Here is a 21,352-nt window from a genome sequence, read left to right as displayed (position 1 = left end):
GAAAGTGGAAGGTCAGAGAAAAAGACAGAACGGCCTTTTTAGGTTCGGGCATGCTGGAGATTGTGAGAATGGTGGAGAACAAGGCAAGGTTCCGATCTCTTGTTCAAAGTGTTGCTATGAGTCAGCTGACTCAATGAAATCCATCAACAAACGGGAGATTACCAGGTCTTGTATCCAGTGGAATCATGGGTAAGATCAAACTGGTGATGTGTAGGTTAGGAGCTGAGTACTTAACCACTGCTCCCCCATAACACCTTCAGGACAGCAAACAGTAATAAGCTTTGGCTTTAAAGCTTTGGCATTAAAAACATCTTTCTTCTTCTTGTATGCCTTCAAGTCAAAACCAACTCATACCTGACCCTCCAGTGGGTTTTCAGAGGCAGTTAATCACACGGAAGGAGACTGCTTACCCATCTTCCACAAAGCAACTGGTGGACTCAAAGCATGTGCCTTTAGGATTGCAGCTCAGTTTCTTACCACTAAGCCACCAGAGCGCCTCATTAGCAATGTCAAAATCAGGTGCATTTTCTTTACGCTTACCTCTTCTCCTCTTTTGTTTTTCCAAAGGTTTGTCTGCAACATTCACAGTATCTAGAAAATTTACAAATAAACAACATAAACTTTAGGACAATTCAAAATGTAGAAGGCTTGAGTTTATAAAGATTTTTAGATTATTAGTCTTTTTTTCCTTCCAAAGAAATCAAAACATACTAAGATCTAAGATTGTAGACAGGACACAGGACCTTCCTGTCTTTTGGGGGAATAAAGATTCCTTAATACTTACATATTCCAGTTTCTTCAGAACTTAAGACAGTTATGCTGCCTAGATCTTAGAATTTTGGAAAAGCTGAATCAGGGACTGTTGAGTTGGGTACGACTTATAACAACCCACTGACCCAGAAATCTGAACCCTGTCCTGTCCTGTGCAATTCTCCTCATCTGACACACCTGACATAGTCAGTGTGTGTCAACTCATCTCACTGAGAGTCTTCCTCTCCTTGCTGACCCTCCACCTTTCCAAGCACAACAGCATCACCTAGCAACAAACTCAAATTATGCAAGACAAAATTTCACCATCCATGCCTCTAAGGAGGGTGCTGGCTGCACTCTTTCTAAGATGTATCTGTTTGTTCTTTTGGCAGTCCATGAGATATTCAGTCCTCTTCTCCAACACCATGGTTCAAAGGCATCAATTTTTCTTCTGTCATCTTTATTCATTGTCTAGCTCTCAGGTGCACATCAAGTGAATGAGGAGACCATGGCCTGATCAAGCTCACCTGAGTAGTCTTTAAACTGACATTATTGTTGCTCAGAAATTCAGAGAGGTCCTGAACAGCAGACTTGACCAATGCAGTACATATCCTTATCTCCTGACTGCTGGTACAAAGGGATTATGGATGCAGGTGGAACAAGATATTGACAATTTCAATCTTTTCTCTATCTATCATGACATTGCCTACTGGTCCAGTAGTGAGGATTTTTGTCTTCTTGTTGAGATGAAATCCGTATTGATGGGCGTAGTCTTTGATCCTCTGCAGTGTTTCAAGTCTTCCTGGCTTTCAGCAAGTTAAGGTTGTGCCATCTGCATAATGTAAGATGTTGATGAGTCTTCCTCCAATCCTGATGTCACATTCTTCTCCATAAAGTCAAGCTTCTTCAATCATTTTCTCAAGAGTACAGTTTGAACAGGTATGGGGAAAGGATACAACCAACTCAAGCATACAGCTTTCCTGATTTCAAACGATGCAGTGTTTCCTTGCTCTGTTCATAACACAGGTTCTTGGTATAGGTTACATATAAGTACAATTAAGTGTTCTGGGATTCCCATTCTTTTCAACGTCAGCCACAACTTGCTATGATCCACACTGTCAAATGCCTTTGCATAGCCAGTAAAACATGAGGAGATATTCTCCTGGTATTCTCCTGATAGTCAGCTAGGACTCCATCTGACATCAATAACAGTATCTCTGGTGTCATGACCTCTTCTAAATCCAGGCTGACTATCTAGCAGTTCTCTTACAACGTACTGTTCTAATAGTATTTAGAAGATCTTTAGTAATATCTTGCTTTGTTGTTGTTGTTAAGTGCCGTCGAGTCACAGACAAGTCATAATGACCCTATGAACGGAAAACCTGAGCACTGTTCATAAAATTTCCAAAGGCAAGCCATTTCAGAAGTGGATGCCACTCCTGCTTCCAAGCTTGTTATTATCAGGAAGCTCCACCAAACACTGTCCACCAAGAGTAACCATTATTGCTTTTGGCATATCAGTGTCAGTGTTCATCACAGCAACCATGAGTCACCTCTGCAGAGCAATGCACAGACCTGTGCTATACCACTTAGAAGAATGTCTGACCATAAACAGTTAAAACCAGGCCTAAAGGCCACAGACTGAAATCACCCACCTTTGGCTTGGTAGCATAACTTTCTGTTTACTAGGCCAACGTAGCTCTCTCAATGGTATTATTCAACAATTTCCACATTCTGTTGGCTTCCTTTTCCTGGGAGTGGGAACAAATACGGATCTCTTCTAGTTCGTCTAGCTTCTGTCCTCCAAATTTCCTGGCATAAACAGGTGAGCACATGCAGGCTGCACCTGTGAACTGAAACATGACAATTGGTATTTTATCAATTCCTGGGGCCTTTTTAGGCCAGTGCCTTCAGTACAGCTTGTACTGCTTCCTTCATTACCACTGGCTCTTGTTTGTGTGGTACTTCCTGTAATTTTTCAGTGTCAATCAGTTATTTTTTATATACCTGTGTATTCCTTCCATCTTTTTTTGTTTTTCAATTCTTTCAACTTTAGAAATGCTGAGTACAGTCTTCCCTTCTTACTCTCTTGCACTAGCTCTTTTCACATTCTGTTGTAATACTGTGGTTGGTCTTCCTGAGGTGTCCTTTGAAATCATGTTATTTTACTTTGACATTTCTCCCTTTTGTTTTGGATTCGCAAAGCTTTAGTGTAATTTTCAGAGTTTCTCCTGACATCCATGTTGGTCTCTTCTTCCTCTTCTTTGGAACAGCCTTTTGTTCACTTAATAGTTGGAATCTTTAATGTCATCTCATAACTCATAACCATATGGTCATCAGTCATCAGTGTTCAATGCCTCAAACCTATTCTGGTGACGATTTTTAAATTCAGGTGGGATAGACTCAAAAGCTTATTTTGGTTCTTACAGACTTCCTTTCATTTTCTTCAGCTTCAATTTGAACTTGCACATGAATAACTGATGGTCAGTTCCACAGGGAGCAGCTGACCTGCTTTTGACTGCTGATTCAGAGCTTCTCCAATGACTCTTTACACAGATATAATCAACCTGAATCCTGTGCAATCTATCTGGTGAGGTCCATGTGTAAAGTTACCTTCTGTGTGATTAGCAAAAGGTATCTGTGATGAATAAATCACTGAATGGACAAAATCCAAGCATTCAATCTCCAGCCTAACTTCTGTCAGCAAGATCATATTTTCCACCTTGCTTCACATTTCCCCTTCCAGTCATCACTATTTTTTTTTAACTTCTTGTGTGCCGTCGAATCGGATCCAAGCGGCACAGGAGGAGACTGTCCCTCCTTCTCCAGCAGAGCATCCAGTGGACCAGTCATCAATAATTATTAATGTATCTTAACATTAGGTCAATATTGGACGAAAAAAGTTAGTAGAAATCTTCAATTTCCTCCTCTGTGGCTTTAGTTATCGGTACATATGTTTGAGTCACAGTTACAGTAACAGGTTTGTCATGTGTGAGTACAGATAAAATCTTCACTCCTAACACTGTACTTTTACATGAGTAAGACTGTAAATATAATTGTTGGAGATCCCCACATAAATCAGTGACAGTGGGGGGTGTGTCTATTGACATTTTCAAGAATATGTGGTCTGAAGTCCTTCTTCCCGTCAATTAAGCAGCAGATCCAGGTATTTGAAATCTTTCTCAGGTTCTGACAAATTGAGACAACTATCTACCAGTGAGAGTACACTGTGTTTTCCTGGGCTCCACGGAAGGTCAAATGTGATTCCTGTGAACATGCAAGGATTTGCTATTAGCGTGCTAATTAGTAAACAAGATGCTGCCATACTACCTGTATGTCCGACTGTATTACCCACACATCTTCAACAAGGACTATCCTGTCACACAGGGACTCTGGCGTTGAGCCTTTGTCAGATAAATGTATTTGCAAGTCAGTGGCTTGCCCTTTCCTTTTATTAATGATGTCTTTAGCCATTTCAATGAAGCTCAGCTTACCAAGTTTTCTAATTCGTTTTGTTTTACATGTGATAAAATAAATGCCTGTCTAACGTAAGTTTGCAATGATATTCTCCTATGCTGCTTCTTGGAGTTTTAAGCTTAACTTTTAGCTTTGAGTCAATCTGAAATCGTTTGGTTTTTTTTTTTACGGATGCTGGGAAGAAGTGGCAACCACATTTTGCTCAGTCTTTCTCAATCTTTTTACAATGCATTCTCCTCTCCATTTCTATCTGCAGTCCTGTTCTCACTGCTGCCTCTACCCTTGGAAGGTGCCTATGTGTGCATGACTCTAAGTGACCATTCAGTGCCTCTCTTGTCACCCTGCTTCTGCCTCTGACAGCCCCAGTGACAGCTCAGACTTTGTTTCTCTCCAGTTTTCCTCCAGTTCCTTTCCTGCTTGCTCTTTTTCTTTATGGCTGCCCCCTCACCGACTCCACCTCCAGAAAGCAGACACTCTCGTAGAAAATAAATATGTCCTTCCATTAGGTTCTGGTCCTTTCCTCTAGTCTCTTCATCTGAACTGTGAACTCAGGGACAGTCCTTACCTCTCTGTCCTGCTGCAGTCATTCTTTGTCAGTCAGCCGGCAAGCACTGGAATGTCAGGCAGCCTTACCTGCTGGTCCAGATCCTTGAGCGCTCTCTCCCATTGCTTCCTTAGTTCTTAATGTGTCTTCTGTGCCATCCACATCGTCTGTCTTTATGCTCATCTTCTCCTTGTCCTGGAGGTGTTCTAGAATTCTATCTTTCAGTACAGTGTGTCCTAGATCACCTGTAGATGATAAAGAATTTGTTTCTTCCTTCCCCTTGTGATGAATTACTTTTCATTTTACTAGTAACTATTATAAATCCTCCACTGACTCCATTCCATTACGGTTACCCTCAATAGTCGATGAATCATTACGTCATTTGTCTTGTGGTGGTGGTTGTTGTTAGGTGCCGTCATGTACAAGCCATAGTGACTCTAGGAACAACAGATCTAACCCCACCCTATCCTGTATCGTCCTCACAATCTCGGACATACTGCCCGTTGCTACAGTCAGCGTGTCAGTCCATCTGGTTGAGGGTCTTCCTCTCTTCTGCTGACCCTCCACCCTTCCCAATAAGACATCCCTCTCCAAAAAAATGGCCTTTCTTAACAACACGTCCAAAATATGTGTGACCAAGTTTCATCAACTTTGCCTCCAAGGAGGACTCTAGCTGCACTGCACCTTCTCCAAAACATATCTGGTTTTTCTTTTGGTAGGTCATGGGATATTTGGTACCCTTTTCCAACACCATGGTTCAAAAGTGTCAATTCTTCTGTTATTTTTACCCATTGTCCAGCTCTCAGACACATGGCTAGTCACTGAAAACACCATGCCCTCAGGCCAGCTCTGGTGGCCTAGTGGCAAGAAGATGCACTGCAATCTCAGAGGAGAGCAGATCGAATCCACCAGATGCTCTGCTAGAGAAGGAGGGACAACCTCCTCCTGTACCAGTCAGATCTGATTTGACAGTACACACACCCAAAATAAAAATAAAATTAAAGGGAAAAAAACCCCAAAACCATTAGGCACACTTAGTCCTCAAACTGACATCACTGATGCTCAATAATTTGGCAATGTTCCTGACCGCACTTTCCCAGTGCAATACGTTTCCTGGTCTGTCCTTTCACTTAAGGATAGGGCAGGGTTCAGATCTGCTGTTAATAGGGTCACTATGAGTCATACTTAACTCAACAGCACCTAACATCAACAATTAAGCTAGAACTAATGTCTTTTTTTTCATTTTAATATATTTATAGGCATAGAAAAGAATAAATTCATCAGCAAAAAAATTTACCAAAAGTAATGTTTTATAGTTTAGTCTCAAAGCACAATACATTTTCATAGAAACAAATACAGCACCATTATAGGAACCATAACATGGTAACATTAGCACACAAGGCCACAGAACTAATGTCTTTTAATCTTCTCCCATGTGACTGCCTTGCCTCTGAAAACCCACCAGAGGAGGGTTAGCTATGGGTCAGTTCTGACTCTATGGTACTCAACAACAACAACTTTAGTTACTATCCATTAACATAATTTATTCAGATATAACTCGTGGTTGCTGTTATGCTAAACACTGTGACACTGATATGTCAAATGTGTGAATGGTTACCCATGGTGGACAGTGTTTGGTGGAGCTCCCCCATTAAAACAAGCTTGGAAGCAGGGCTGGCATCGACTTTTGAAACAGCTTGCCTCCAAAAACTCTATGAACGTGGAGAAATGATGAAAGTTATACCAGAGTTCAGGTCTGTGGTTCATAGGGTCGCTATGAGTCATCTATGACTCGATGGCATTTAACAACATAGAGCTCTGTTGGCCTAGTGGATAGAAAGTGATGCCATCAAGCCAAAGGTGGGTGATTTCAATCTGCGGCCCTTAGGCCTGGTTTTAACTGCTTTTGGTCAGACATTCCTCTAGGTGGCGTAGCCCTGGTCTGTCCATTTGCTGTACAGTAACTCGTGGTTGCTGTGATGCTAAACACTGTGACACTGATGTGTCAAATGCAATAATGGTTACCCATGGTGGACAGTGTTTGGTGGAGCTTCCTAATTGTAACAAGCTTGAAAGCAGGAGTGGCACCCACTTACAAAATGGCTTGAAACCAGAAACTCTTATGAACGTGGAGAAACAATGAAAGTTATACAAGCATTCAGGTCGTTCGTTCACAGGGTCGCTGTGAGTTGTCTACAACTCGACAGCACTTAACAAAAGCATCTTTTAAAGAGCTCTGATTGTTTAGTGGTGAGAAGCTGCATAGCCAGCTGCTCTGTGGAAGAAAGATGGGAAATAACCATGTGATTTACTGCCTCTGAAAACCCCCTGGAGAGTCAGCTGTGAGCTGGTTCCTCATAATCAATGTAGCTTAAGTGGCACATAACAATAATACAACGATGCCTTTGGGGCTGTCTCCAGGCCAGTTTTTCCGTCTTTCGGTGAGGACCGTTGGGGAGGGTTTCCTCTGGGTACCTAACCCCGAAGATCCATTTAACTGCATTCCACAGGCTGTTCACATGCTTGTCGTTTTCCTTGCACTGGTCATTTCAAGTGACACAGTGCTAAACATCTAGCAAATAAATAAATTAGAACGCAGAGGGTGGGTGAAACAGAGCGAGCCCCTCAAGTCAATGGTTGGGACAGTCAGTGCAACAACAAGCACAGCAAAGACTGTGCGGATGGTGCCAGGTTTTGATCTGTTGTTTTAGGTCACTATGAGTTGGATTTGACTCAGGGGCACCTAACAACATTTGATTTAAGGGTAGATGGAAAACCTTTCTAGGGGTTGAAAGCTTTTTCTGTCACTATTACTCTAGACGGGGCAATGTTTTTCTCTATAGTATATGTGGCCCAAAATTCAGAGTGGTGATTAAATGTTTTTGAAGCCAGATACACATTGCAATAACAACAACAAAAATAGTAACAAATTACTTATAACTTCTATGCCACAAATGACCCCAGTGCTTTATGTATCATTTTTAGTTCTCACAATAACCCTCTGTTTTTTAGCTGAAAACAGAGACATAGAGTAATAATTCACCTATGAAAGTAGGGGGCTGGTGACACAGTGTTTAAAGCAACCACCAAAGAGCCGGCCCTTGGCACCTACCAGCTGCTCCCTTGGAGAAAGGGGTGGCCTTCTCATCGGTGCACAAGCCATTTTTATTTGATGGTAAGGGATTTAGTCTTTTATTTTAACAAGATGAGTATTAAGGCTAAATTCTATCTGTGCTCAGGCAGCGAGGCTTCAGAACCCACAGTTCTAACTGGCGTGGATGAAAGGGTTTGAGTCATCATCATCGCCTAACTGCCCTCGAGTCACGACCGACCCATGGCTGACCCCCCACGGGGTTTCCTCGAAGGAAGACACCCAGCTCTTGGCTGAGCCAATTCCTATTTGTGTGACTTTGCACATATCACAAGAGACGCCCATGCCTCAGTTTACCAACTGAAAAGTAACAAACTTTTCTGTGGTTGTTTTTTCTTGTTGTGTACCGCCGAGTCAGGAATGACCCATGACTGATCCTCCAGTGGGTTTTCAGAGGCAGTTAATCACAGAGGAGGAGACTGCCCATCCTTCTCCCTCGGAACAGCCAGCTGGTAGATTTGAACCACGTGTCTTCGGGATTGCAGCACAGCTTCTTGCCACTAGGTTACCAGAGCTTCCTCATACTGTTGTCATGAGGTTTAAATGAAGCACCACGTGTTAACTGACTGGAAGGTCAGCAGTGTAAATCCACTAGCTGCTCTGCTGCTTTATGGGAGAAGAACGTGTCTGCTTAATACACTACTTAAAAGTATTAATGCAGGGAGCTCTGGTGGCCTAGTGGCAAAAAGCTGCACTGTAACCCCAGAGGTGCACAGTTCGAATCCATCAGATGCTCTGCTGGAGAAAGAGGAACAATCTCCTCCTGTACCCATCAGATCCGATTTAATGGTACACACATACAAAATAATAAAATTTTTTTAAAAAAAGTAGTAATGCTTTAAATGTCATAATTTAATAATTTTAGTAACAAATGCAAGGATGAGTGAAATCCAAGTCAAGTCAACGCCCATTAGGTATAAATACTACTATCACTTAGTGTTATTACTTCCTTTCTCGCCGTGCTCTCATTTCTTTCTTCCTATTCGTACTCCGTGAAGCCCTCCTTTTCCCACATGGTCTCCTATGCATCTTATTTGCTGTCTTTCTCACATTCTAACTCACTTTTTTCCCATTTGAATGCTCCTTTTCTAAATCAAATTCTTTCACATTTACAATTGTTCCTTCTCATTCTCTACGTGATCCCCTCTTTGGCACGCTCACACAATCCTTTCTTCCTCTTCCCAGGTCTACTGTGCTCCTGACTCAGTAATCACTCCTTCCCCTTAATGCTGGCTCAGGCTGCACTCAAGTTTTCTCGAGGTCATCTTCTTTGAGGTCACGGCTGCTTGGAACTCTTAGAATCCAAATCTAGTTATCTACTAGAAAGCACACTCCTGCTCTGCCTTCTCACTCTCCTTCTGCATCCTTTTCCCAAGGTAATAGTCTCCACTGAGAAGTTCAGTTCCCTGAACTAAACTAAATCTAAGTCTTTTTAGGAAGCTCTGGTGGTCTAATGGTAAGCTGTGCCGCCAATCTGCTTTGAGTCCACCAGTTGCTTCATAAGAAAATGATAGGCAATCTCCTCCCGTGTGATTTACCACCTCTGAAAACCCCGGCTATGAGTCAGTATACAACCACCACCAATGATCTTTTTAGTCTGGTTGTATAGCCTATAGTGTGCTGCACTGCTAACTGCAAGTACAGTACAGCTCTGGGCATTAACAGTACAGCTCTGGGCATTAACAGTACAGCTCTGGTGGTTCAAATCTACCTTGGGGACAAAGATGGACAATCTTCTCCTGTTCATATTTACAGACTGGGAAAGGTGATGGAAAGCTGCTAGAAATAAGAATCAACTTGAGTTCAGCAGATACGAGGTCTTATGGGGTTTTTTAGTAAATAAGAAAACAAATTTCTTATGAAGTAATAATTACCTTGTTCCTGGGCATCTTTTCCATCATCTCTCAGAATGTTAGGATTCACTAAAAAGAAAAAGTAATCAGTGATCACTGGCAGTGCACGTACCCATTACACAGCTCTGAACATCCAACTTCCAGGGGTTCAGTAGAGACCTCCAACCCCGGGCTTTAGTGACCTACGAATCCCTTTGCTATTCAACAGGGGAAAAGGTTTCAAGATAAAAGGACAGAAAACAGTGGGTATAAGAAAATTGATGCCTCTGAACTGTGGTGCTGGAGAAGAGTATTGAATGTACAATGAACTGCAAAGAAAACAAACAGGTTCATCCTGGAGAGGGTTAAACCAGGCGGCTCTTTGGAGGCAAGGATTCTGAGGCTACGTCTGATATACTTTGGACATGTCGTAAGGAGGGACAGGTCCTTGGAGAGGGACATCATGCTTGGGAGGATGGAGGGGCAGCGCAGGAGGGAAGACCCTCTATGAGGTGGATTAATTCAGTGACTGGGGTAATCAGGATGGGTGTGTCAGAGAAAGTGCGATTGGCACAGGACAGAGCAGAGTTTAGGGCTGTTGTACATAGGGTTGCTAGGAGTTGCAAGCGACTCGACAGCACATAGCAACAACAACTTCTTGAAAACCAAAGAGTAAAAACCAGTTTCAAAGTAAGTAAGCAATAGAAGCCTTTTCTCCAGAAGAAAATATTAGAATTCTGGATAATTACTAACCAAATCCTGTGCTTTTCAATAAATCCAACTCATGGCTACCCCATGTGCTAAGAACTGTTCCAAAGGGTCCTCTTGGCTGTAATCTTTATGGCCTTGGATCTATGGTGATGGTGAGCAGGTTAGATCCTAAATTTTTAGATTTGTAGTTGTACACAAACCCCTTAGGCCATCCAGAGACCTTATGTGTGATAACCTAACCAAATGTATTGCTGACAAATAGAGTCTGACTGATGGTTACCCCACTGTACCACTGGGCTTCCAACACCATCATCTTTGCAGAACCAGATTTCTGTTACTTTCTCCCATAAAGCAGCAGAACGGCTGGTGGATGAAATCTGCTGATGTTTAAATTAGCAGTTGAGTGCCACTTGGCCTCCTCCTTGGAGAACTGACACATGTGAAGGGTGGTGTTGATGAAGAATGCTGAATACACCACACACAAAGAACAAGCATACACATCCTGGAAAAGTGAAGTCAGAGTGTTACCTACAAGTGAGGAACGGGAGACCTTGTAGCGCACACCTGCCGCCTGCTATCAAGAAAGAGAAGGACATGATGCTTGATGAAGTCAAGGTTCAGTTAAAAACCGAAGACCCTCAACAAGGTGGCCTGACACAGTAGATGCAGTAATGGGTTCAGAGCCAGCAGCACTTAGGAAGCCTTTTGTTCTGTTGTATATGTGGGTCGCCCTATGTACATATGACAGGAGAGGGGGAGGGGGAGGCACCCACGCAGCGCCTTCAAAGCCCTGAGGGCTTGTGGTTTTTACTGTGGGGTCAGAACTGACCTAGAGCTGACCCTAAGGCGGGGTTTTTAGAGGCAGGGCAGACTGTCCACTTGTCTCCCTCCCTCCGAGCAGCTGGTGGATTTGAACCTGGTGCCTCTGGGCTAGCAGCAGAGCTTCTCTCCCTAGGTGACCAGAGGGGCAGTTGCTGGTAGATGCAGCTGAGTGGAGGCCCACTCACAGCGACCCCAGGAACAGACGTGAACCCTGTCCTATCCTGTGCCACCCTCACAATCCCGGACACACGTGAACTCAATGCTGTGGTCACTGCATCAATCCACCCTGCTGACCTTCCTCTGCTCATTACTAGAATACTGGAGTTTAAAGGAGGGAAAAAAGTGAGAGATCGCGGTTAAAACGGGAAAGATGTTCAGATCAACAAGCATCGCATCAGAAGGGAGGAACTCGGGCCTCTTCTGTGTTGGGGGGGTTATCTGACATCCAGGGGCCTCTGATTGATAATGATCCTATTATCGACCGCAGATCGAATGATATGATCTTATTGTGACCACAGATCGAACCCTGCTCTCGCCTGCACCACCCTCTGACCTTCGCCTCGAACAACGCGGGGTGGTCACTCCAGGGCACAAACACGAGCCCCTTCCTCCCTTAAAGGGACACAGGCATGAGGACCACCGGCCACTCCAGACGGCCGGAGGGCGCAGGTGGCCAGCCCCGGCCCTGCAGGACCCCGAGCTGCGCTTCAAGACGACCCAGCAGGCACAGGTGCCGCAGCGAGGCCCACAGGCCACGAGAAAGGCCACAGCGAGCGAGCCGGCCAGCAGCGCACGAAGCGGCCGGCCACGGGGAAGAGGGGTGACCGGAAGTCCCAGGCCTCGGCCTCACACCCACCCAGCGGACGGACACTGTCGTTTATAACCTCGGTCCAGAGACGGAGAGCAGACCCGCAGGCCGGGTTTTCACTACCTGAGCCAACATCACGCCGGCGGTCAGACACGACAGCGGCCGCCATGCAGGAGCGTGGACTTCCGGTGGCTGGCACGCAGCTTCCGGTTAGCCACGTGATGGCCAAGGCGGGTCTCGAACCCGCGGCGAGGCCGTCACCCACGGCGGTGGGAGTAACACGGCCCGCTGCAAGGTAACTGGTGGTCATTTATGGACCACTGCAGGGACCCTACCTCTGGGAAGCTCTGGGCGGAAGGACTTGGGCCGGCGACCCAAAGATGTGCAGTTCGGATCCACCAGTTGCTCTGCAGGAGAAAGATGGGCAATGTCGTGTGCCATTGACGGACTCCAAAAACCCATTGGAAGGTCAGCTTGTGGGTCAGTTCAGATGCGATGGTACAAAATAATACCAAGAGCAAGCACCCCAGTGAAAGGGACCTGTGATGCTTTCACAGCTGCCCCTGGGGCAGTTTCCTGTCCAGTGTCCTTCTTAGTAAAAACTGATGTCAAGGTGGCTCTGGTCTCTTGATTCTAAATGCCTAGTTAGGCAGCCCTGCTGGATCCTGGACCATATGCCTTTATATCATAAGATTTTCCGAAATGTCATGATTTCTATTTTAGAACTAGCTTGTCTCATGTTGGTGTGATAAGCTGACCCAGTGACCTAGGGAACAAGAGCTCGGAACCTCACTGTATCCTGCACCATCCTCCCCATCTCCGATACACTCAGGCCCCTACCAGCAGTCACTATGTCAGTCCATCCCCATCTGAGGGACGTCTTCTCTTTCTGTGATCCTCCACCCTTTCCAGACCTTTCGGTCCCTCCTGACAACAAGCCTAGAGTAGAGAAGCTCAAGTTTCACCTTCCTAGCCTCTAAGGAGTCCCGTGGTTACATTTCCTCCAAGACAGACTTTTTTATTCTCTTAGCAGTCCCTAGAATATTCAGTACTATCCATTACCATCACAATTCAAAGGCATCTATGCAGACCTCAATGAAGAATGAGTAAAAACTTTCCCTAGTGGGAAACCCAAACGTTGGCAGTTCAAATCCACCAGTGACTGGGTAGGGCAGTCTCCTCCCATAAAATTGTTCAGCCTTGAAAACCTAATGGAAGGTTGGTTTGGGGGTTGGGGGTGGTTTAGAACACAAATGGTGATGATTAAGCGAATTACCTTTCTCAAAGCTTTTGGAAATCTGAATTAAGCCCGGATATTCCTTCTTGTTGACATCGCTGAAGAGTGCTTTCAAAAGTGATCTGCTAAATGTCTTCTCCAGTTCACTGAGGACATTATACATTACTCTTTGCACAGGAACCAGGTTTCTACATGACAGTTCAGAATCCTTAAAAAATATTGAATGTATTAAATATAAATACCAGTGGTAAAGTACCAATTCCAAGTTATAGAAAGCAGAAAGTAGTTTTATGGATAATGTTGGTGTCGAATTTCCCAAGGTTAGTATCTTCTCATGTAAAGAAAGCTTAGAATGTCTTCATATGTATATGGCTACCAAATGAAATAATTCTTTAAGACTAAGTTGCATATTTGTTTTTCTCACTCATTTACATGCAAGGCAAGCATGAGCAATTTTGAGGAATTAAAGCAGATTTAAAATAAAATTATATCTATAATGCCCTTTGAGGGAGCTCTGGCAGCCTATAGGTAAGAAGCTGTGCTATAATCCCAAAGGCACACAGTTCAAATCCACCAGCTGCTCCTCAGGAGAAGGATGGGCAGTCCTCTCCCATATGATTAACTGCCTCTGAAAACCCATTGGAGGGTCAGCTGTGAGTCAGGTCTGACTCAGCGGTACACAACAAGGCCCTTTAAGGCTGTGACCCAGGATCTTTTACAAATAGACCTCTGACGAGTAGTCTCTTATCACCCTCTTGCCCCACCTCCCCCTTGAAAAGTCAGGAAGAACTTTATGAAGCCAAGTTGTCAATTTCTACCTACAGTGAACTTGACCACAAAAAAGAGCATAATAATAAAGAGAAGACTTTCTCTTCTTATCTCCAAGAAGGCTTACTGTTGTATTTATCCCAATTCCAAGAGTCTACAAGTGCAAGGGGGAAAAAATTTAAGAAAACAGAAAATAGTTGAAGAGTTGCTCCCAAATTAACAAAATACCAATTTCCCATGATTTTTAATGCTCTCAAATCCAAGTACTTTAAATTGACAATAATTTGAAATTGAATTCTGGACTAATTCTCTTGTTGTATGATTTAAACTTTGGTTTATGCTTTACTGCATGAATTCCTACTGGAGAGCGGGCATCTGTGGAGCAGGCAAGCCTCTGACCCAGCCTCTTTCCAGTCATTCACCCTCCCTCCTGTGGGTGTCATGGAAGGCAGATCCTTCAGTGAGAAGCAGCAGGTACATCCCTGGTGTTGCTTTCTTACTTTCCTTCTACCTCTTTATCTTACAGGAATAGTTACAGCAATACTGCAAAAGCTTCCTCCAGTCTTAGGCAGGCATTCAGTCACCTCGTGTTCTGAAGTCTGGATCCAGAATACGAAAGTATAATGCAGCTTGGGGCTAGTTTGCTAGATTATGGATTTATGAACTTTACTTACTTCAAACAATCTTTTGGTGATGAAGCCATGGTCTCTGAGGCCCTCGAGGAAGGGAAATGTCTTATTGATTGCATTTGAAATCTCCACCTTTTGTTCTTGGTAGTGTTTGAATTCAGCCTCAGAGAAAGGCTTTTCCTCCGTGTTCTCTTCCTCAGTGGACATCCTAGGACACAAGAGAGTGTGTGAAAATGGTCAACATGAGGCAGGATGTTTGTGAAGGTTGGAAGATTTTCCACATAATAGGTTGTGAAGAACTAATATATTTCAGATAAGTGGTTCTGACAAGAAACCAGAATAAACAGCTGAAGGAATAATTGAAGGTGTTATAGAAAAAAAGAACAAAGGGTAAGAAAAATGCATAAAAGTGTCGAAAAAACCCATCCATTCAAAGCTGATATAAAGATCTCTTGACTTAACATATCTAGAAAATGTTTTGCTTCAGAAATATTTAGATTTCTATAAAATTAACAGGGAATAAATAGGCCACCCACAACAGAATGAAAACCATGGAATAAAACTGGAATCTAGGTGAGCTCTGGTGGCCTAGTGGCAAGAAGCTGTGCTGCAATCCCAGAAAGTGTGTGATTCAAATCCACCAGATGTTTTGCTGGAAAAGGAGGGACAATCTCCTCCTGTACCAGTCAGATCTGATTTGATGGCGCACACACACACACACACAAAGATAATAAATTTTATTTAAAAAATTTAAAAACTGGAATCTTAACAACACACAGCCTACACACACACACACACACAAAGATAATAAATTTTATTTAAAAAATTTAAAAACTGGAATCTTAACAACACACAGCCTTGATAATGGAAGTCTTAATTAACAGCTAAGAGAAAATAAATCTCAGAAAATTAAAATTAGATGTTCCTTTTCTAACTTCCAGCTTCCAAGGGAGAGATATCATCCAACATCCTGACATTAGTTCTTAAGTGATCCAGTATGAATTGATAATGCTATAAAGAGATTTAAGAGTAGAATTTCATAATATGTCTAATGCTTTGTACGTGTAAGAATTTCTAAATGCTAAGCATCGTTTGGAGCAGGAATTTTCATGCCATCTTTCCTCCAGTTATTCAGATTTCTGATAAAACAGTAACACCTCCCGTGATACCTAAAACAGCATCCCCATTGCACTCTGCGTACCTTCATTTCTCCTGACATAAAACTATATGTATTTATCCATGCATCTAGTTATTGTTTGGTTCCTCACCAGAAGGCCATCTTCAGTAGGCAGGGACTTGGCCATCTTTATTTCCCATTAACCTCAGCATACAACTCAGTGTTTGGAACATAGAAAATGTCATCAAATACTTTTTAATGAATCAAGTATATGAACATACATAAGAAAATAGGATTAGAATTCTTAGTATAGGCATTCATAGAAAAAAACATAAGGAGGGAAATACTGATCAATTTGAAAATATAAAATTATTCTAAAATATTATTTGGGGATAAAAATGGGAGAGTAGATCACCTCTTGATAAATATGCATAAGTATGTATGTGTATGAAGCATCGTTATTGTTGGGTGCCATCGAGTTAACTATTACCTTTGAGTGATCCTATGAGCAACAAATCTGACCCTTCTTGATTCTGTGCCAACCTCCCAGCATGCTTGGAACCATTATTACAATCCCTGTGTCAATCTGTCTAATTAGGATGCTTCCTCTCTTTAGCTCATCTGCCAGCTCATCAGTCTGTTTCCAAGGACTGGTGCCTTCTGGCAAGGCCAAAGTATGTGGGACTAGGTTTTAGAATCTTTCCTCTGAGGAGGTTGTACTTGTATATTTAATACTTTTCTCTAACATTACGATTCAAAGGCATAGACTCTACTGCTGTCCTTACTCATTGTCCAACTTCAGAGGCACCAGAAGCAGTTGAAGACATCAAGCTTGGATCAGGCACACCATAGTCTTTAAACCAACATCCTTGCTCTTTAGCACATTGGAGAGGTCCTTGATAGCACATTTCCCAATGCAGCATGTCTTTTGATCTCTTGACTGCTGCTATCATAGTTGGTGATGGTGAATCCAAAGCAAAACGATATTTCTGACAATTACAATCTTTTCTTCATCTATCATGACGTTACCTATTGGTTGAGTGGTGAGATTTTTGCTTTCTTGAGGTTGAGATATAGTCTATATTGAAGGCTATAGTCTTGCTCTTCTGCACTGCTACACAGAGGAAGGGAGCAGAGAACTGCTTTGGATGCAGCTTGCACAGCGAGGATGAAGCCTCCTCCTAGAGCCAACACCCCATATTTGGACCTTAAGCCTTCAACTCCACCAGGTGCAGGAACCCAGTATGGTGGCAGCAGGGGAGGCTATAGCCACAATAGTGGGAAAAGAGGCAATTCCCCTTTTTATTTCAAAATACAAATATATTCTCTGTAGATAAAGTAAAATGCCTTTTGGGAGGTATTCAAGACCACCTGAAGAAACATGGAGGGACTGAGATTCCTGAGACAGCAGCTGAGCAGCAGTAATTGTTTCCAAGCTGAGGGGGAGCGTGCTGATTCTGGCTGCAGAGGGTAAGACTGCCAGCTTAGCTTACACAGGCAAAGGAGCAGAGCTGGGGCGGGAACAGCCAGAGGTAGTGAGAGGCAGGCAGGAGGGACACATATCCAAAAACCACACCCATTTACCCTCTCAAAATATTTGTTAGACTTTCCAGAACAAAATCTAGAGAAGTAGGTAAAAAACAAAACAACAACACCAAAAAAACCTCTGAAAAATTTCATTCTGGGGCAAAAAAACCCCCCAAACTTCTGAAAAGCAAAGTGCAATTACCTGCAGGCTTGAGGTGCTGAAAAGCAAAGATCCTCTGATGAAGGAGGCTAAGAAGACATTGTGGAGTTCCTCAGGAATTATGGGGGTTCAATCCTGATGACTCTAGTGTGAGTCAGTTCTGACGTAAGTCAACTGTTTTTCTAAAAATTTTAATTATTGTTTCTTTTTATTATATCTTTATTAATCAAATCCTTGTTTTGGGTGTTGAACTATTATTGTATTTAAACTCTCAGATATATTTTAATGCATATATTGTGTTACATGCCAATGAGTGGGAACTGATCATAGTTTCCCTCCAGTGGCTTTTCAGAGCCTGTAAACTGCACGGGAGGAGATTGCTCATCTTTCTTCCATGGAGCAGCTGGTGGACTCGAATTATTGTTGTTGTTGTTGTTGTATGTACCATCGCGTTGGACTGACTCATGGCTGACCCTCCAGTGAATCTTCAGAGGCTATAAGTCACATGGGAGGAGATTGCCTATCTTTCTTCCATGGAAAAGCTGGTGGATTCAAATTGATGGCTTTTGGGTTGGCAGCGCAACTCCTTAACCCTTTGCCACCAGAGTTCCCTTAATGCATATGCACCTACACGTATACATACATGAAAAGACATAAATAGGTGAGCTCTGGTGGCCTAGTGGCAGGAAACTGCACTGCAATCCCAGAGGTGCGTGGTTCAAATCCACCAGATGCTCTGCTGAAGAAGGAGGAAAAATCTCCTCCTGTACCAGTCAGATCTGATTTGACGGTACACACACAAAAAGAATGAATGAATGAATAAAATTTAAAAAATACATAAATAATAAAAATATACTCTGATGAAGAGTCGTCATTGGACAACATTTGGCATTTTGTCAGTTGCAGTACTAACCCCTTTTGTGGACTTGAATCACCTGGATCACCCCTGTGAAAAGGAGTGCTTTTATGGTCAGAAAGTTTAAAGTTTTCTGCACGGCCTTTTTCTGTTTTCTTCATGTATTCTGTTGTACTATCTCACTGCTTCCTGGATCTGCCCATTACTTGGGCAAACAAAGAAATGTTTCAACCCACGTTTTCAAGCAAGTGAAGCTCTGATTTCATTTAGGAAATGAAATCTATACAGCAGTGGTGTGAAAAGTGAGTCATAAAGTTGAACATCACAAGGGAGCACCTGAGAGGAACAACCGTTTCAGTGTATCATTTTATGTGGGGCGTATTACTAATGATGTTGTTGTTAGGTGCTGTCCAAATAGGACTCCCAGAGACCATATGAAAAGCCAACCTGAACCCTGCCCTATCCTGTGCCATCCTCATCATCTCTGACATCCTAGAGCTTGTTGTTGAAGTCACCATGCCAAAGCCTTTCAAAGGGCACGCTAAGAGAATTCTCTGAGCCCACCAACAATTAAAAGTAACTCTCACCTACAAGTAACAGCACCTGTGTTGCTGTCTCGTGTTCTCTTGAAGGCTACGTCTGCGAGTTGGCAGTACTGTGTGTGCAGGGATGGGGAGGTGGGGAGGATGAAGGAGATTTCCCCCTGTGCTTTGTTTAAAATGTTAATGAGCAAGAATGTTTACTGCATTAAAAAGAAGTATTAAGAAAAATGCAACAATGAATGAATGGAAAGCCAAAAGTCTCTGTAAACGTTCATTAAAATTAATTTAAAAATGTGTATAAATAAAGAAATGTATTACAAGAATATTAAGGAATATTACTTCTGAACAAGTTATTGAGAGGTGGGGAAGTTGGCCTTCCCCCATTCTTTGGTCTAACTCATCCCAGAACAGAAAATTAACAATAAAAACACCGCCCACAGCCAGCACCTTTGCCATCCTGAGGTCTTCGTCTTCTTTTTCACTCTTTGAATCACAAGCAGTGGTCACAGCACTGAGGCCCTGAGCCGTGGATGGGGACAGTCCCCAGCTACCTGTGGTCTGGTCACAGGCTAGCAAGGACCATAAGACCCAGGGTCTAGGCTCAGGTGTTCTCCTGACTGACTCTGGAATACTCTGGAACCCTCTGTGACATGGTCTCAAGGAAAGAAATGGAGTTCAGAGGGCTCTAGAGGGGTCTAAGGTCACTGGAACAAACAAATCCTGCGGGGAAGTTGGGAAGGGGCAGCTGGTCCCCCAGGCCCGCCACTGGACAGTGCTCCAAACACAGGGGTGTCAGGGGCTGTGCTGCTGCAGCTTAAAACCCACATTCCCTCATTACTGCTGTTCTCTCTCCTCCTCAACTTTGGGGCAGCACCGTTACAAGGAGGAGATGAAGGACAGAGGCAGAGACACAGGCTCACCTCGTGCTGAGGTCGTCCTCGCTCCCACCTGCCATGGTCAGCCCGGCCCGCCAGGCCGTGGAGCATCCGGACACTGTTTGTCCAGCTGCCGGCTTGAGCAGGAAGTCTGCGAACTGAATCACCCCAGAGAACTCCGCCCAAGTGCGAGAAAGAGAAGTGAAAATACTTACTCAAAATTAGAGGACACTGCCTCCTACTTAAGCGCTGCTCTCGGCAGGAAAACAAGGTAAGACTCCCCACCTGGCCTCCAGGCCCCGGAAGGGGCAGCCCTAACCAGGCCGCCGCTGGAGGCCACTTGTTAGTGCATGGAGAGAGGAGAAACCTGTTTGAACCAAAAGTTCTGCACCTCTCTGCCTTCTAAGAGACCGCTGGTGTGTGGGTCCCCGTCCCACCTCTGGGGGCCCTGCTCCCTTCCCTCTGAGTCTTCCCTTCCCCAGATGGCCCTGTGGGAAAGAAGGGAGAGGCAGGAGTTTCTCTCTTTCTCAGGCCCACGGGCAGCCCTGCATGGGAATGACCCCAGACGCAGGCCTGGAGGAGCTGAAATGCTCTGTTTTCACCGTCCTCTGTGTTTCTGGAAAGCTGCCAGAGTAAGAGAGAAACTTCTCCCAGACCTGAGGCCACACTCTGGAGCCAAGTGGTTTAAAGCATTTAAAAATCCTGTGCAAATTGCAGAGACAGATGGAATACAATGAAAGCTTGAGACTTCAAGGATAGTTGCACAGATAGCTTCAGGCCATGCCCCTCATCCCTCAATCCCCCAACTCCTAAGATGTTGGTCTTCACCTTCCTCTGCCACTAGGGGTTCTTGACCAAAGAAGTGTCTTAGCTTCACTCACCTGTTTTCTACTTAGGCCTGGGAGGGCTGTGTTGTGCGGATCACCCAGAGTTCTGTTCTCTGTAAGTCTGGGGTGGTTCAGCCTGCACTCCCCTGTTGGAAGCAGAATCCCCTGGCCTTCCTCCCAACAGCCGACCAGCGTGTTCCATCGATATCAGACAGGAGCCCCTGCTTATCAGGGAAGGCCTGCTAGCACCTGCGGCATCAAACCCAAAGTACCACTTTCTTAGGAACGACACAGCCCAAACCTTTACACACTCTTTTGTGCTATCAGAAGCTTAAATAGGCAATTTCTTAAAGGTTTTTTTTTCACTAAACAAAACGACAAAGCAGGTAGTATGCTTGGGGATGGGGGAAGACAGGAATTATTGGAGAATTTCATTAGTGTGAATACTTTTGACCCATCTATAAAAATGAGGTGGAGCTCCAGTGCTAATTCAGAGGCTGGGCCTTTGCTGGTTCAAATGCACCAGCAGCTGTGGGAGAAACGTGAGAAATCTCCTGTACCATTTACAGCTTGGAAAAACCCATGGGAGGGTCAGTCATGGGTCAGGCGGCTCCAACTCAACTGTAATGAGCTTTAGAGTCCAGAAATGTTGTTTGTGAGAAGCCCAAGATGGTTTTCATTTTGAGAGGAGGACATTGCGTGCTACTGTTGAACGTGGA

At 43.9% G+C, this 21,352-nt stretch overlaps 1 protein-coding gene across 1 annotated transcript in view; it reads right to left on the bottom strand.

Annotated features, from left to right (window-relative positions):
• SP140L (SP140 nuclear body protein-like) overlaps positions 1–19,886 on the bottom strand; it is a 42,642-nt gene extending 22,756 nt beyond the window's left edge. Inside the window, exons 1-6 of the mRNA XM_006890333.1 lie at positions 19,852–19,886; positions 14,775–14,937; positions 13,372–13,540; positions 12,431–12,502; positions 12,219–12,383; positions 541–591 (exon numbers count right to left, since the gene is read on the bottom strand). Coding sequence (XP_006890395.1) covers positions 541–591; positions 12,219–12,383; positions 12,431–12,502; positions 13,372–13,540; positions 14,775–14,937; positions 19,852–19,886 — 655 coding nt within the window. The remainder of the gene's footprint in view (positions 1–540; positions 592–12,218; positions 12,384–12,430; positions 12,503–13,371; positions 13,541–14,774; positions 14,938–19,851) is intronic.
• Between the last annotated feature and the right edge of the window lie 1,466 nt (positions 19,887–21,352).

Source organism: Elephantulus edwardii, unplaced genomic scaffold (genome assembly GCF_000299155.1).
Source record: "Elephantulus edwardii isolate Elephantulus edwardi_28Jun2011 unplaced genomic scaffold, EleEdw1.0 scaffold00087, whole genome shotgun sequence".
Taxonomy (NCBI): domain Eukaryota; kingdom Metazoa; phylum Chordata; class Mammalia; order Macroscelidea; family Macroscelididae; genus Elephantulus; species Elephantulus edwardii.
Note: the sequence above shows the minus strand (reverse complement) of the source record. Positions and strands in the feature narration are given on the sequence as shown.